The 18,203-nt window shown below is 34.4% G+C and overlaps 2 protein-coding genes across 3 annotated transcripts; both read right to left on the minus strand.

Moving 5' to 3' along the window:
• Positions 1–381: 381 nt before the first annotated feature.
• LOC145322129 (transient receptor potential protein-like) lies at positions 382–17,169 on the minus strand. 2 transcript variants are annotated; one of them, XM_080163920.1, is made up of 12 exons: positions 17,130–17,169; positions 16,616–16,687; positions 15,908–16,002; positions 15,215–15,298; positions 14,636–14,725; positions 13,946–14,047; positions 12,830–12,976; positions 10,600–10,746; positions 10,304–10,342; positions 9,643–9,780; positions 3,789–3,904; positions 382–3,557 (listed from the first exon to the last, which is right to left on the minus strand). In XM_080163920.1, the coding sequence occupies exons 2-12, from the start codon at positions 16,646–16,648 to the stop codon at positions 826–828; spliced, it is 3,723 nt and encodes a 1,240-aa protein (XP_080020046.1). In that variant the 5' UTR covers positions 16,649–16,687; positions 17,130–17,169; the 3' UTR covers positions 382–825. The 2 variants fall into 2 exon arrangements, with proteins under 2 accessions (XP_080020046.1, XP_080020047.1); XM_080163921.1 differs by having other exon boundaries at positions 17,126–17,164.
• Positions 7,660–9,367, minus strand: LOC145322130 (uncharacterized). The gene is made up of 2 exons (XM_080163922.1): positions 8,235–9,367; positions 7,660–7,888 (listed from the first exon to the last, which is right to left on the minus strand). The coding sequence occupies exons 1-2, from the start codon at positions 9,251–9,253 to the stop codon at positions 7,846–7,848; spliced, it is 1,062 nt and encodes a 353-aa protein (XP_080020048.1). The 5' UTR covers positions 9,254–9,367; the 3' UTR covers positions 7,660–7,845.
• Positions 17,170–18,203: the final 1,034 nt, after the last annotated feature.

Raw genomic sequence — 18,203 nt, forward strand, 5'->3', positions numbered from 1 at the left:
TTTGGGTTGAGGGTACCACCACCCTCCCAAGAGAATCACAATAAAATCGAAAAAATTGAAATATTCCTGCCGCATAGTGTCGCTAGCGTATGAATGTCTCTACATAGCGTAGTAGCGCTGCGTAGAGACATGAATTTAACAGCTGATTGACCATAGACAAATTATTTCTCAAATTAGATATTTAAAATAAAAAAAAACATTTAAATGACACTAAAGGCCTCTAGGGGCGTAGCCGCTAGTAAATTAATAAAATAGTGACGGAAAGACACACACGCAGTCAATTAGACAATAGCTTCACTACTTAGTTGAAATTAATCACTGAGATATGGAAGGGTTGACAAGATCAACAATAGAGTAGCTTTGCTACTAGAAATACAATACTTAAAAATGTCAATTTATTTCAAATAAAACATATACACAATTTTAAATCTATCTATAAATAAATAAAATCTGCCTTTTGTATAATAATTATTAATTATAAACTAAATACAATCTTTGGTGTTTCGATCTAAATAAATATATTCTGTGAATAATCTAATATATGTATTTTATCCTTATAAATGTAAAACTTTCAATATTAAAATGAAAAAGTAATACTTTATATAAATATGTTGGTTTTGATTGTAGGGAGTTAGGGGAAAAGATAATAAATTTATATTTCAGCTCAAATTTGGAGAAAGATTAATTCATCTCATTTTATCCCAGTTTATAAAGGATGGTGAGCCACAGGAATACAATTTTTATTTACAATATTTTTTACAAGAATTTATTCTCTTTGTTGATTTTTAAATTTCTTTAATTTACTGCAAATTTTTATTTTTCTGGTTAGATCCATCCAGTTCTCTTCTGTCCTGAGATAGCTGATTTTCCTTCTGGATCAAATTGCCCCTGGGGATCTTCTTCCTTTTTGGGCTCCACTTTTGGTGAAGCTTTTGGTGTTGGTTTAGGAGTTGGTTTCTTGGATGTACTTGGCTCTGGTTCACCTGCTGGCCTTGGGGTGGTTGGTGCTGATGGCTTTGGCGATGCTGTCTTTCTTGCAGGCTGTGGAGTTGCAGGGGAGCTCTGTTTCTCGCCTGATTCTATTCTAGGTGATGGTGCTGGTGTTCCTTTGGCTGAGGGGTGTCTTGAGTCCTCCAATGCTTCTTTACTGTCAATGCTTGCTGTTTCAAGTGTTATATCTGGAACCCGGTCTGGCATTGGTCTTGGTGAAGCAACTGGTGATGCTTTTCTTGATGTGTCCTGCTGGGGTTGAGGAATATTAGTCAACTCCATGTTAGATGCAGAAGTTGACGGGGTAGATACCGTTGGAGAGTTTGTTGATCCTTCATTGGATGGGGGTGTTAGCTTTACATTTGGCTCTTTCTTCTCATCATCTACATAAGCTTTATTGACTTCACCTTTACACTTGTCATCTGCATCTAAAACATCTTCTAGATTTTTGACAGCTTTATTGATAGCTGCTTGAGGACTTTCAATAGATTCTTTTGAATCAATAGATTTAGCTTTTTCTATGATAAGTCTTCTTATACTGTCTCTTGACTTTTGCTGTTGTCTTTTCAAGTTTCTTTCATTCTTTTCCTTATCTTTAGGAGGTCCATCCTTGCCAGGCAGTTCTCCTTTATCATATTGGTTATTATACTTGTTGAGAGCATCCTTAAACCTAGCATATGCTCTTCTTGCCTCTGGTGCAAGATCAGCCAGCATGGGATTGAAAGCAACCAGTTCTTCAGAATTGAGCCTGGTCAGGACCATGTTAATTTCTTCCTGGGAATTACCTCTCTGTAACAAGCTCTTCTTCAGAGAATTCCTGTGTCTTTTGATTGAGTTTGAGTGACTGCCAATAGGATCTCTCTTTATGGAGGATCTTCGCTTTCCTTCCTCCTCCATTCTCTTTGCTCTGTCCTTGTCAGTAACTATCTTGGCAATACGCTTGAATAGGTCTTTTGGCTTTTTACCCTTTGCATCTTCAAAGATTGATTCCATGACATTTTCAACATGGTTCAAATTGAAGCCCTTTTGGATCTTTCTCTCCATAGTCTTAGATTTTCTTCCAATAACATTGCTGCCCCTCTTATTTTGAGGAACATCCATATTGTTTTTACTGAGAATATCCAGAAGTTCATACTTGAATGAACTGATATCCTGTCTTACTTCTTGAATATCATCTTCAGTAATGCTGTAATCCTCAGACTTTCTCTGTTCATTGGTAACATACCTTCTAATGATAAACTTCATGACACCAAAGTATCTTTCATTGGCTCTATGAGTGTCTTCAGGAGTCCATTGTTTCTTACTATTCTTTCTACATGTAAGAATTTTGAATATACTTTTTGGAGAAGGGATTAGATTGAAAGGTGGAGGCACAGTACTGCCTGCATCAAAGTAAGAAATCCAAAGCTTGCTTCTAGAGAATTTCCATTCTGTATCTGACTTCTCAAAGATAATCTGATAAGAGTTGGACATCATGGCAATCAACATATTGAGAAGCACAATAATATTGCAAGTAGAGTAGCTGCCAAACATTAGCAATCCCCAGAACCTTGTAAACTCACCAATTCCTTCAAGGTCAAAATGTTCCAGATCTACCAAACCAAATCCAGCCCAGAACAGGGACTGTGAGGTTTCCCAGAGGTTAGCAAATCTTCTCCATGTGCCACAAGCATCCTCTTCATTCTCCCAGTCAGCCTCTCCACCAGGTAAACTGTAACACTGTTGTCTCTCAAGATCAGAGTAATACCAGAGCAGCTGATTCATACCACATCCAAAGGCAAAGACAACAAGAATGAACAGGAACATCCATTTCATAATATCAAGAACCATCTTACCCAAAGCGATTTGTAGTGGACCAAGGTAGGGGTTGATAGATAGGATATGAACAAGTTTCAGGTAGGACATAATCATGCCAGCACAAAACATGGCCTCTGACAGAAGATGTGGCTCAAATGTTGACCATTTTTCTTTGGGGATCCAAATAAGGTCAGGATCAACACCTTCCCATCTTTCCTTCTGTACCAGGAGCCATGCCAGTGCACGTAATCCTATCCAAGCCATGAAAGATCCATATGCCATGACATGAGCAAAATTCCAAAGATTCTTCAGGTATCCAATCAATCCAGCAGACCAACAATTTTTTACCTCTTGCCATATCAGGCCTTGTACCCAGCAAACTATCAACAGTTCAACTATGTGGGGTAAACTACCACGTTCATACTTGATCCAGTTTGACTGGAGTTCAGAAAACCATTCAATATCTGGGAAAATGGCAATAAGGACAGATAATATGATATGTTCAATCCTTTGTGAGGCCAGAGCCAACAGGAGCAGGAAGAACATGTAGGAGGCTGAGTGGGACACAAACTTGACAAAAGGATTGCGCATGAACATGCCTGAACTGGAGTGGGGGGCAATAATGTACATCATGCTGTTGATGGGGAAAGTGCAGGCTAGCTGCAAAACACTCAGGAATTGTTGGAGAGCATGCTTCCGGCGAAATCCAGGAAGACCTTCATACCAGATGGAGGCCAGCAGCTGCTGAACACTGGGATGGGCAACAAAACCTAAAAGCATTGTATATACATTGTGTGTGTATAAAAACAAGGACGATTATGTAAATTTGGAAGGCATATTGAAAAATGATAACAACAGGTTAACGGAAGTACATTCAGTTTAATTTTCAATAGAAATATTTAAGGGGGGAAAGTTTTATTCATTTTTCATATGTATTTGTATCTTTTGTTTTGATGTTCTTGTTAAAATATTTTGAGTCTTTGATGACGTTGGCAACTAACCTTTTTGCTTGTACATGATGGCAAGCTTCAGTCTCTCCAGGGTTTGGATATCCCCAACTTCCCATGGTGCCCCGCCGGGGTTATGATTAAGAATTACTTCAAGCTCATACGAAGTTCTAAACACAATAAAATTTGTACATAAATCCAGGCACATTGACAATAGATTTTACAAGTTGGTTTAAAATAAAATTTAGTTTTAAAATAGAAAAAAAACTTGAATTACGTTAACAAAAAATATCATTAAACATTAATAGAACCAATAAAAAGCTTCTTTTAAGAAATATAAGTCAACATCAACATCAACATCAACATCAAATATTTATTTCAGTCAACATATTAAAATACAGTGATAATGACAGATTAAGAATATTTACATATAGCATAAGTTTATATAAATCATTGATACTAAATAATAAACATAAGAATATGTTGCTAGAGGCAGGATCTAACGCAAACATAGAGTGCAAGCTAAAGTTATAAAGTCAACAATTTTTAATTAGTAACCCTAGGAACATGCGGTGAAAGGATCAAGCCTTATACCAAAAACTAAATATAAAATATACAGATGTACTTAAGTGAATGGAAAAATTAAAAATTTAGTGCTTTTTTTTATAAAACTCAGGAGCAAAAGAATAAGGTTTAAGGTTAAATGTTAAAAAGTTTTAAAGATTACAACAAAGCATAAAAAAGAAGTTGACGGCGATGTAGTACGTTTAAGACCTAGCAAATTTTGCTTTCTAATTAAAACAATTTTGATCACAGAATAATAAAATGACAAGAAATAAGTTAAGGTAATATTCTAACCAATAAGTTTAAATTGCATTTAAATGGCAAATATGACAAAGAAGTCTGTTGCAGTTTGTTTCAATATTTTCAATCAATGTTTTTTTCAAGTGTTTTTTAAATAAATTATAATTTGGCCTATTTTTTAGATCTTTTAAAATTTCTTCATATTTATTCCATGTTTTTGGTAAAGAAATAAAAGGCAATCTAGAAATTAGTGCAAGTCTGGAAAATGGTATAGCAAAGTCAGCATGAGTTCTTAAAGCATAAGGAATATTTCTATCTTGATTCAAAGTCCAATAATTGCTTATTCTAAATGATTTAGGCTGCAAATCCTTTATATAGAGATACATAAAATTTAATTTAAAATAATCCACAAGTGCTGGAAATGGCAAAATACCCAACTTTTTAAATAAGATTCCTGTGTGAGAATTATATTTGGCATTAGAAATACATCGAATAGCTTTCTTTTGTTGCTTAAAGATGTCATTAATAAGGCTATCATATGTTGAAGAATATGCTATAATTCCATAGATTAAGTGACAATGAAAAGTTGAATAATATAAGGATCGCATTGCTTCAGGATATAATATTTTTTGACATCTGCGTAAAACAAACAATGATTTTGAAAGTTTTGCATTTAATTGTTTAATATGGTACCTAAAATTGAGGGCTGGATCAAAATAAACCCCTAGAAATTTTATAGCAGGTATTTCTGATTCATGGTTGACAAATTCTAATTTTCTAATGAGTTGATCATTAGGGGAAGGGCAGTCAATATTATTTTCATTAATGTAGATATTTATTTCATTCCATGGAATTAGATGAGGGGAGGGATGAAAAATAGTAAACTTAGTTTTTAAAGGATGTAGAGACATTTTGTTAGTGCGAAACCAAGTAGAGACTTTTTGCAACTCTGAATTTACAAATGTGACCAAATCTGCTAAATTCGGCCCAGAGGCAAGAAGGGTAGTGTCATCACAAAAAAGTAAAGAATATAATAAAGTGGACTTTGGTAAATCATTTATGAAAATTATAAACAAAATTGGGCCAAGTATCGATCCTTGTGGTAAACCTAGAGTAATTTCACTTAGTGTTGAACTTATTGAATCAATACAAACAAATTGTTGTCTATCTGTCAAATAGTTTCTAAACCAATTTAGAGTGGACCCCCTAATTCCTAACTTTTCCAATTTTTTACACATTATGTCTACAGGAACCATATCAAAGGCTTTGGTTAGGTCGCAAAAAATACCAATTGTATATTCATTATTATTCATTGCAGTTGAAATTTTGTTAAGCATGTGAATCATAGGATGAATTGTAGAATTGCCTTCCTGAAAACCAAACTGATTAGGGTGAATAATGTCATGCTCACTTAAATAGTCTTTCAATTGAATTGAAACTAATTTTTCCAAGATTTTGCTAAAAACCAACAATAGATTAATTGACCTGTAATCATTAAGGTTTTCAGGATTTCCACCCTTTTTAAAAACTGCAGAAACTTTAGCAATCTTAAATTGAGAGGGGACCAAACCATGCCTAAGAGATAAATTAAAAATATGTGCTAGTGGCTTAGCAATTAGCGGCAAAATTATTTTTACAAATTTAGTGGATAGACCAGTAAAATCTGTGCTAGATTTGCTTTCAAGATGGCTAAAAATTTGCATGATTTGTTCAGGGGAAGTTAAATTGAAAATAAAATTTGCTTGGACCTCATCTAAATAACTGTCAGGGGGGCGATCGGTTGGTGGAATTGACTGCTGAATATTAGTAGTTACACTTGTGAAGTGTCTATTAAAATTTTCAACAATTAGTTCAGTTTGATTTATAATATTACCATTTATATTCAAAGATTTGGGTGAAGAATTTTTAGCCCTCCCACTCTTATTACATGCCTCTTTGATAATTTCCCAAGATTTTTTAAGATTGCCTTGATGTGAAATAAGTAGCTTACTATAGTGAAGTTTCTTCATGGCTCTAAGTAGTTTATTATAAAGATTCTTATATTTATCAAAAAAAAATTTATTTTCAACTGAACGGTGTTTAGAATAAATTGAATAGAGTTCTATTTTTGTTCGCCTGGATTTTAAAAGACCCTTTGACATCCAAGGTTCTATTTTATGTATGTTTATATTAAAGCGAACAGTTTTTTCTTCAAAATGGGCATCAAAAAGGGTGAAAAAAATCTCATGAAATTTGTCATAAGCTATTTGTGGGTTTTGTTGCTCGTTAAACGTACTTTGAAAGTTAGCCTGTTCTAAAAGAGTCTTAAAGGAATTTATATTTTCATTAGAAAAATTTCTGGTTTTTATAAATTTGGGCCTATTTACAACTTTAGAATTATTCAAAAAATGAAAAGGTGCATAGTGATCAGAAATATGTGTAGTTATTATCCCTGATGAATAAAAGTCATTTAAACTGTTTGTCCAGATATGATCTATTAACGTTGCGCTACTACTATTAGCATGGCTCGAAATTCTTGTAGGGTGATTTATAATTTGTAAAAAACCAGAGGCAAACATGTTATCAATAAATTCTTGAGTTTTTCTATGATTTTTATATTGTAGAATATCAATATTAAAATCTCCTAATATATATACTTTGCTATTATAATCTGAAAGTTTAGACACAACATTTGACATTATGTCAATAAAAGAATCAAGTTGCACACTTTGAGTCATATTTTCTATTGGAGAAGGAGACCTATAAACGTTACCAATAATAATCCTAGTTTGATCTGGTAATTCTGTTTCAATAAATATAGATTCAAAAATCATTTCATGAAAAATAGAAACCTCATCTAGAATTTTATATTTTATAGCTTCAGAGAGAAAAAATCCCACCCCTCCCCCCCTTGATAGAACTCTATTCTTGTTAATCAATTCATGGTAGCCATTTAATTTAAAGAAATCTTTATCAATTATAGAATGTATTTCTTGAAGACCAATAATATCAAACGAGAATTTGTGACAGGCTAATTCATTCAAAAATTCTTGGAAATTATTAAACTTGGAAGCAAGACCCTGAATATTTAAACTAAGCAGAGAAGTAAGTTTAGTATCTTTAAAGCAATTTGCAAACTCATCTTCACTATAATATGCACAATTTAAAAAGCAATTTTCGTAAGGAGAATCAAATATATTAATATCTTCATTTCCAATGCCATTTTCATTTTGAAATACTGTATTAAATTTAAATTTATTATCGGCCAGTATACTACCCAAACCTAAAAGGTTATCATCCTGGATCATGTTTGAGCCCTAGGAAAAAGTCACGCCAGGTACGTACGTCCACCGCCACCGCCTTCATTGCTCCTGCAATAAGAAAAGAATTAGATTCAATTTTAAAAAGCAAAAGTGCTAAAGAGAAAATTTGTTTAAGAGAAAAAAAGTAATTTAAACCAAAGGCGGGCCCTAACTTTACAATAAAAATAAATTTAAATAATAAAATTAAGAAATATATTAATAATAAAAATATATATACATTAAGTAAGTGCAAAGAATGTATTTTTGTAATGTTCATGTAAGAAATGTTAAATAGATTTGTTATATATGGGATTTTTAAATAGATAGATAGATAGATTATTAACATAATAAGATGTGTAATATCTCGGGTTGTGTATCTGTGTTTACTTAGGTATAAAAAATGAAAACTTATCACTTTTTTTTGTTGGTATCAACCACAGCTCTGGTGCCAGCCCTGCGTGAGCCAATGGGAGGCGGTTGTCGTTGGCCTCCTCGCATCTCTGCTGGAACTGGAGACCTGCTGCCCGTCCTGCCAGGAGACCTGCTGCCTGTCCCGCCAGGAGACCTGCTGCCTGTCCCACCTGGAGACCCGCTGATCTCTCTGTCCTCGCCACTCTCTCCACTCTCATCAGGTGTCTGCATATTATCGCCATCAGTGCCTCTTTTTTTGACAATTGAAGTCAAATTTTCGGCTGATTTAGAGCCGGCTGTGGCACATGAAGCAATAATCTCTTCAACTGGGCTAAACACGTCCTTTACTTCAAATTTAACTTTATCATTAGCCAGGAGACAAAATCGAATATGGCCGTCGATGGACCAGGCGGCTTTGACCCTAGCATCTCGTTTTAGGTTTGTTAGCAGGTTATGGTTGGATCTTGTAAGATCTGGAGTCACAGAATAGTATAAAATACCTCTGGTAACCTCGGCGTCTGTAGGGGTAGGCATGTGGTTTCTTTTCAGCCTCAAAAACAGGTTTCTCAGGTAACGGGATTTAAATCTGCAGATAATTGCAGGAGGTAACAGTAAATCTTTGTTTTTTCTCGACTTTGTTGGTCCGCCTAAAAAATGGGCATTTTCCAGGGTAGAAAACAAGCCAGGAACAAAATCAAGTTGAGCTACTGTTTCTAAATTTAGCTCCTCAACTTTGTTGGGTGTTGAACATTCCAACGTTGGTTTCACTAATTTGTTGTATACGTAGCGCATACAGCCTCCATCCACCCCGTAGGTTCTAATGAGTTCTCTTGGGACACTTAGCCCGCTGATACGCACGCACCAATTGCGCGCGTATTGCTCGCGTGCATTTAAGGATGTCCTACATTCACTAATGTCACTTTTTAAACTTTGAATGTCTGACATATCACAGTTTTCTTGCAATGTTTTAACTTGTTCGACTAATTTGTCGACAATGACTTTTAGAGACTTTAGATCACTCATAATGAAAAAAAAAGTGCAATTAATTTGTGTAAATTAACACTAAAAAAGTGCAAGAGAATAATAAAGAATTTCCTAAGAACTCACACAAAATTTAAAGTACAAACGGATAATAGTTGTGTGTAAACAATAATAGCGTCCCCAGTAACAAATCTATAAAAACAGGTTGTATCTAGTCGGTCATTTGTGCGTGTGTTCACAACAAGAACCAAAACTAGTCTCGATGGTTATCATTAAGACACAACTACTTACAAATGCTAAATAATTATTGAGAGGGAAAAGAAAAAAATAACCATCCAATACTTTAATAATACAGCAGCATAAAAAAATGAATTGAGAAAGAGGGTTAATTTAGCTTCTGTTGTCCCATCCATTCATACATGATTCATTACCTTGTTTGATCAATGAGACCCCTGACAAACTCTTGAACCTGTTTCCTCAGATTAACATAATCTTCCTTGAACTGTGACTCAGCTCTGGCCAGCTGTTTTAACTCATCTGACAGCTGGAAAGCTGTCAGGATTGGGTCCCTAAACGAAAATGCAGCATGAAGTATCTTTTCATAATTAGTAAAGAATATACGAGGATATTATGACAGGGGAATAATTGTCGTCAATTAAACTTCCTAACATGGATATTCTTTATTGGTCATCTAGAAAGGGAAGGGATGGGGTAGGGGGGAGGTGGTTATTTAAGCCAGCTACAAGTTTAACTTTATTAGAGTATTTGATAAGCTGGTGTAAGATCAAAGTAATAATAAATCCATTCTTTTTCCATTGTGTTGTCCTTGTCTGAAAGTAAATGTAAGTACAAAGTTGCGCCTGGTTATGGCCTAACGTTTGCCAAATTTTGTTTCAGATAAAAAAGTGTAGATCAACATCCAGGTAGGAGATTTAGCCGGACACTTAAAAAATTCTTATTATCAGTCAGTGTACAAATCTTAAAATTTAAACTGTCCAATATTTTTCTTTTTTAAAATACTTCATAATAATGTAAATATTTTAATATATTCGCTTCTATTTCTTTTGTTTCAATGAAAAAAAAATTACTTACTTTGAACTCAGAGCAATGAGAGATGGTGAAGCTAAAGCCCTAAAAATGTAAAGATTAGATTTGAATATTAGATTTATATCTAAAAATGTTTTAAAATATAATTTGTATGTATTATAATATGTAAATATTTCACACACAAAAATTGTAATTTCTTACCTTTAAATGGATCCCGAAAACCTTCCCTTATTTTAAAATTATAAACATGTTAAAAACAGCTTCGCTTCCCTCACTTTATCTGCAAGCCTTATGTCTTCATTGTTCTCTTTACTAAAGGTTAAGTATTCTTGGTTACTTACTTGTAAGCATTGATTCTGGAGAGTGAGAACTTGAGAGAATCTTCAGCAGACTTCTGAACACATTCTTCACATGAACACTTCACATCATGGGGGAGAGGGATGGTTGCTCCTCGGTCCAGCAACATCTTAAGGATCTCATAGTTGTTCCTAAACACAATTTTACAAGTATCTTTTGTTTATTTCAGTTTCGGTTAAGTTATGTAAGTATTAAAAGAGCCCTTCAGGGTCAGTAACCGGTAGAAATAGGACCCTAAAGGTTGTACCCCCCAATAGAAATATAAAAGGAATAACAGATTCTTCATTCGTAGGTAGGTATAGATGCAATGTTTCTTTTAGGCTAGGCTAGTTTAAGTAAGGATCTCTATGCATTGTTAGGTGTATGAATCTGTATTGAAAATGATTGACAATAAAAGTATTTTATGGTCGTTCTGGGTTTTATGTAAGTTAAATTGTACAAACGATTTACATATGTTTATACATGATTTTATACTGAGAATTAGAATTGAAAGTGAGTTACACTCAATAATAAACTTTTTATGTCAATCTGTCTCGCATGCTTTTGAAATCTTAGACTTATGTTTGTCTGTAATTAAAGGAAAATATTTAACATGATGTTGATTTCTTAAGAAAATTCCTACAGTCAGTGGTTTTAAGCTTTTTTAAAGCAATAGGATAAACAAATCCAATTCAAATCTTTCTAAAACACTTATTCTTAATTTTCTATTTAAGGGGTGATTTCTATGGCAATTAGGAATTAAGCTAATCTATCTGGATTATTATTTCATTTTAGAAAGTACTATTCATGTAAATTGAAACTGTACAAGCATAAATTATTTTATATTAATTTTTTACTTGGCTTGCATCTTATAGTATAATGGTAATGATATGAAGCCATATTAGGATCACATGGACCCACCATACACACACACACACACACACACACACACAGTAGCTAGAATAGATTTAACATTAAAAGGTTTCCTTACTTTTTTCATACTCGCAATGTCTGTTGTAATATGCTTAGGTTTGGTAACCGTGTCATTGAGAATTTTCACAGTCAATTGTGCATAATATGAACATGATTAGGTCTAAAAGGGGCGAAAACTTTTGAAATTATAAGGTTAATATAGGGTCAATCAATTTGAGCAAAAAGAAAGTAAAAGGATGCTGGTTTTTTAGTCAAAACTTTTGAATACTAATATTATCATCTTTTTATCTTTAATAAGAGAACCTTAACAGAAAATTACAGAATGTAATGATTTTGTAATTCAAGTATCTGATTTTGCTGTATTGAAAACAATTATATGAGACAATTTTTTTAGATACTTAACTCATGGAAATCTGCATCCTTGTTTATAAATTTGTAAACATAATTCCTATTATTTGTTTGTTTAAAATAAAGTCAGGGTCAGTAGTTGCAAGTAAATAAGTAAATAAACAGGAAGAGAAAAAAATCAAGATACATTTAAATTCTAATTTTCTGTTTTTAAGGCAATAAAAATTATATTTATAGAAAATCTGACCGTAAGGTTATGAGGTTTAAATTAAATAGGACAGGGAGAAAATCGCTTAAAAACTTTAAGGTAGAAAAACAAAAATATTTAAGACTTAATTATAAATTTTTTGTTGTAAATAAAATATATTATATTTGGAACTTACAGAAATTTCTACAATTTAAAATGAGCTTTTTAAGAATATTAATTTCAGTTTTATGGCATTAAAAGTATTGCATTTTACCATTTCCAAAATTAGGTAAATTAATGTCTGTGAAGTAAGCCATGGATCTGTCCATGGCCCTCCAGGAGTATTTCTTACCTGTGAGCAGCAAGTATGAGGGAGTAATGTCAGCTGCGAAGCTGTTCATGAGTATTGCCTATGAGCAGCTAGAATAAGGGGAGTAATGTCAGCTGTTAAGCTGTCCATGAGTATTACCTATGAGCAGCTAGAATGAGGGGAGTAATGTCAGCTGTTAAGCTGTCCATGAGTATTACCTATGAGCAGCTAGAGTGTGGGTAGCATTGCCAGCTGCGAAGCTGATCATGACTATTACCTATGAGCAGCAGCTAGAGTGTGGGTAGCATTGCCAGCTGCGAATCTGTTCATGAGTATTACCTATGAGCAGCTAGAATGAGGGGAGTAATGTCAGCTGTTGAGCTGTCCATGAGTATTACCTATGAGCAGCTAGAGTGTGGGTAGCATTGCCAGCTGCGAAGCTGATCATGACTATTACCTATGAGCAGCCAGAATAAGGGGAGTAATGTCAGCAGTAAAGTTAGCCACAGAGCTGTCCATGGCTTCCCATGAGTATTTCTCTCCCTCCACATGGTTCTCCTCTTCAAATCTGAGCAGAACCTCCACTCCATCAACGTAATCCTCCCTAGAATCAATGGCTGTAATTAGGTTCAAATCTGGTATTATTTCTGGTGGTTGGACTCTGGATTCATTTTTGTTATTGCCTTCATAGCATGTTATATATGTGTTGACATTTCTGGCCTAGCTCCTTGGGTAAGATTTAAGTAATGCCTTAATTCCATGATCTATATTTGAAAGTGCCAGCTCTCCACAGTAAATTACACTAGTTTTTTGGCAAACATATTCTTCCTATTTATACTATTAATGCCATGTGCTTGACATAGCAGCTAGCGTGCAGTGATACCGTTATTACCGTGATCGTCATTTAAAATTTTTTTAAGACGTCGTCAATACTACACAGTAACATATATTAAGGCATATTGAGAAAACGAATATGATAAATAATTTTTTTTTAAGCTAAGCTTTTCTATAATTAGGGTCGGTCCGTCCGTACGTCCGAGACAGATAGCTTTTTTCGATAATTTAGGCGTGTTAGAATTGTCCGATCGATTTCAAACTTTGCACGGTGATTCTAGTAGTAGTAAGGTACGATTTAGAAAGCGTAGCAACTCTATAATCATTACCAGAATGTCCGTACGTCCATTTTAAACATGTTGATTTTTCTACTTTTTTAAAAACAAATTTTTATGTGATCTAATTATCCGATTGTTCTGATTTTTGGTATAGTGATTCCCGGGACAACAAAGTACAATTTTAACTCTATATTCAAGTCCTCAAAATGTAAGTATTCCATAAACATTATCCTGTATCAAGAAGTTTTTCAACAAATTTACTCACAATTTTGCTTTGACTCTTATTAATTTATATTCTGATTATTCAGTTCTGACACTATATAAGTGTTAATGTCTGTTTTTCCTATTGTTTCAGAGCTTCGCTTTTATGGATGCTGTCATCCTTGTTTATTAAGCAAACGTTGCAGACCGGCGACACACATGTAATTTAGAGAGTACCTTCGCAACTTATAAACAAAAACCTGATAGAAACTAGAAGAGCGTCCTTGGGTTGGATACCATTGTTGAGACACATCTCCATCAAATCTGGATTCTCATTCTCAACAGCTATTATCAGGGCAGATCTAAGTAATTAAAAATATTTGTAACTTAACTTTTACGTTACTAAGTTCAATCTGTCGTTCCGTTCGTCCGTTAGTCAATCAGTCTTAATTGATCTGTATAAAAAGTAACAGGATGGCTTTATGTCTATCTGTGTGTCTGTCTGTGTATCGAAGAATTGCACTAACCACTGAACCTTTATGGTTACCCTTTTCAGTGAAGCTTCTCATAGTTCTAGAAAGGTTTTTAACTATTTTGGGGAGGTTACAACCACCCTCCCAAGATAATCGCCCCTTCAGAGAAAAAAAAAATAAATTATCTCCTTTTGCCACTTCCCAATATCTAACAAATAAGAAAATTGTTTCCAGTTTGGCTTCGAAACCTATTGATATCCGCTGGATTAGAACCGGTTCTCGGTCCTACTGAAAATTATGAATAGCATCTTTTTATAGACAATTTTCCACGAATATCAAAATAGAAATCATAAAATTAAAACCATTTTATTAGTCTGAGCCTTGAGTCCCTCTGGGCTAGAAAAACTGGTTGATTTCTTTTTCATTTTGATATCCACGGAATGATGTCTATGATAAAATGCAATAAATAACTATTACCTTCCCAGCGGGTCAACACAGTTGATGTCAAACAGGTTTGGACGTTTACCCATGGCCTTCACTATATTCTCTGCTGAGGCTGTGTCACCCCTGAACAAACGGTAGTGTTTGTACAGATACTACATCAAGGTTGTGTGGAAAGGGCGCCGTCAACTTTTTTACAAAGATATTTACAAGCGCAATATAGCATAAGGAATCCTTGTATAAGGGTAACAAGATCTGTGTCAATCTATGTATGTATGTACCAAAGGATCTCGCATCCACAACCCTACCAAAAGAAACAACGTTCTAAAAAACTATCATCAACCACAGCCCCCACCCCACCCCTTCAGCCCGACTCAAGTGCCCTTAGGGGCCTCTAGGGCCGTTATCGCTAAAATATTGTATCATAGCGATATTCTAAATTTTATATGGAACAAAGAAAACGGTGCTTTCCCTTAAAGTGTCTTTCAAACAATAACCCCCCCCCCCCCACCCAACTCTAATTTTTAATATGCTTGAAGTAAGGGTGGGGGGGGGGGGGGGTTCTGTGCTCCATAAGTCACATAGAGGGAAACCGCCGAAAAAATTGATAATTACCTTTCAACAAAAAGAAGGAAACTCTTTTCATCTGGTGTTAACATCCGCTCTTCTAGTGTCATCTGGGGACCAACATTACGCAAACTAGAATAATATTTGGATCATGGAAAGAAAACAGAGAAGCAGGTTTCGTCGTATTTTCACATTAGCTTTTATACATTATATTAGGTTAGGTAAATGTTAATGATTGCCCCACATGGTTATAGCCCCCCCCCCCCCCCCCGCCGCAAAGGCATGAAATAGGAGAAGGGCTACTGTGAAACTACGACGAAACCTGCTACTTAGTTTTCTTTCCATGATCTTAATATTTTGTTGGCTAATCTGTACTGCAAAAATAAACAGTAAAATAGATAAAAGTAAACCAAAGTCTACTAAAATGGGAATATTCTCTTAAAAGTCACTGAGTCAAATGCTCTGTTAAGGTTCAAAATGCACTAATTAACAAATGATTGGATCATAGAAACCGAGTTAAAGGTGGTAGCATTTTGTCGACATACAATTAAAATGTTTCATTTTTTTGTATTGAATAAAAGTTACCATGACAAACATTTTATCGACATGCCATTTTTCAAATGAACAATTTTCTTGGCTATATGCAAGTAACCAAATGTATTCGGCAAAAATAGTTGAGCTAAAATAACCATTTTTTGAGAGACTTACAAAAATATTAAAATTACGAACTAAAATTCTTACTTTGGTCCCCTGTTGAAGGCTGGTTGCAGACCTCCCCCCTTCCCCTCCTCCAGTTCTCTGTCCTCATTCTCCGCCATGTTGGTTGTCAGGTTGGACTAAACAATCATCACAATAATATGCATTACATACCATAATAGTCTGCTGACCGACAATTGTAAAGGATTCAATTAAGAATTTTAGAAGAATATACCTACTAATAAAAATATGAATTTATGTCTAAATTCATACTTATGTTCACCTACTTTCTAGGTAGGCATACCTTAAATTTAAGACAATGAAAGATAAATTGATGCATCCCTCCAATTATAAAAAATTTTATTCTTTTGTAGCTTAAAATCATTGGAGGCAAAATTTGGAAAATATTTAGTAATAAACAAAAAAAGCTTAGATTTTAAACTTTGGGGATCGGCATAATTCAAATCCATTGTTACTTCCCTCCCATGATTTTTATAAATTGGATTGCTTCAAAATGGATGCTTTTTCCGAGGAATAACAAGACATCCTTCAATTTTTTAAAATAAAAAAATATATATGAGAACAATATTTTGTCTTCACCTTTTAATTGATTGCAGAAAAAAATGTTCGAAACAATTTATGCTTACTGGTATATAGTTAAGATATTTCTTGAGAGGATTTTTCTCAAAGAGCTTTGCTGTCATATATTTGGCTCGTCCTTGTTATATTTAAATGGTGTAAATGAATTTTTACCTTGCTGCCATATTCTGTATCCTTTTTCTTCATTTTCAATCACTTTATGGCTCTACCATGCCTTATTATAACCTAAATACAATCATTTTACAATATTGCCATCATCCGCACCTCAACTTCGAATTTTAACCCAGTTGTGTGCAGAAAAGAAAATTTAAAAAAGGTGGATTGTCTTTTAAGGGACATTCTGTACATTACATTTGTATTTATCACAAGAAAAAGCAAGGGCATGTAGTTGTAGGGTGTATTTGCCCTCCTTTTTTGACTACCACCACCCCCCCCCCCCTCCCTCCTGCAAATGTAATATTAACAAACAAGGCGCAGAAGAAAACGACCTTAAAAATAAATTGAATGTCTCAATTTGTTCCTGACAAGACAATCCCCGTCCGTCCGTTAATTCCCATATGAGTTTAAATCCACGGTTGCCGAGCCCAGATAATCCAATTCAAATGATTCTTATGCTAATAATTTACTTTACTGCGGCTGCCAAATCTGATATTAATCCTTTACCGACCTCTGATGAGCATTCTTGTTTTAAGAACACTAACTGATACAAACTATAATCACAAATATTTATAACCTTCAGCTATACCTGGACAGGGGCAACTAATTTCATACAGAATATTCTGGAGAGTATATAATAGTTAGATGTACTCTTAACCAGGCCTAGCTATTCTAACAATCAATTCTACAAAAAAAATCACGAAACCAAACCTTTAAAAGTATGGTAAGGGTTTATTTTATTTTTTCATGTAACTGAAGAGGGATGGTTTATAAGAAGGGGAGGAAAAGGTGAAGGGGGTTTGGCAAATTTTTTCTTAAAATTGTTTGTCAGAATATCATTCCCTTTTTCCTGACTCTTACCAAGGACGTCTAAGCTTTTTTATGGTGAGGGTGTTGTGGTGTAAAACATGGGATTTCAAAGATTTTAGGTGGGTTAACTACTGTGTTTTATAAAAATTCAAGGGGGTAAAACAGGGGTTATACCCTTGTTTTACTTCAGATTTTAAAGAGACAAATCTTGTTTTGAATGGATATTTCAAGAAATCTGTCTATTAGTCCTGGAAAGAGGTTATGAGATGTACTTGATTAAACAAGGTATTTTTCAGGGAAGCTTCATTTTGTGCCTTATCAGATTTTACCTTTTTTAACAAGAAGAGTAGTAGTTATACTGTCATTATTCTGTCGATATGTTGATATTATGTCAGCCAAGGCCACTTTTATTAAAACCATTTAGTATAAACCCTTGAAATATCATATCGATAGAATGCTGAAAGGGCTTATCATACCTAAAGACAAATTCTTTCCGTTTTATCTTAATTTAAGCTTAGTCTTTTTAGATTTAGTTTTTAACATATTTTATAAAACTAGCGGCTTCGCCCCTAGCCTCTAGGGGCTTTGCCCCAAGAGGTGATAAAAAAAGGACTAAGGAAATCTTCAGCAAAAAAAATGGAGGGGATTTTGTTTTTGGGGAGGTTGGGGGAGTCTCTCCCCCCCCCCCCCCCAAGAAAATAGCCTAAAACCACCACAGGACCAGTAGGTATATTTCCTGAAGAGTAGAATCCGATCGGTTCAGTGGTTACCGAGA

This window comes from Acartia tonsa, chromosome 6 (assembly GCF_053477335.1).
Source record: "Acartia tonsa isolate MP-2025a chromosome 6, ASM5347733v1, whole genome shotgun sequence".
NCBI classification, from domain to species: domain Eukaryota; kingdom Metazoa; phylum Arthropoda; class Copepoda; order Calanoida; family Acartiidae; genus Acartia; species Acartia tonsa.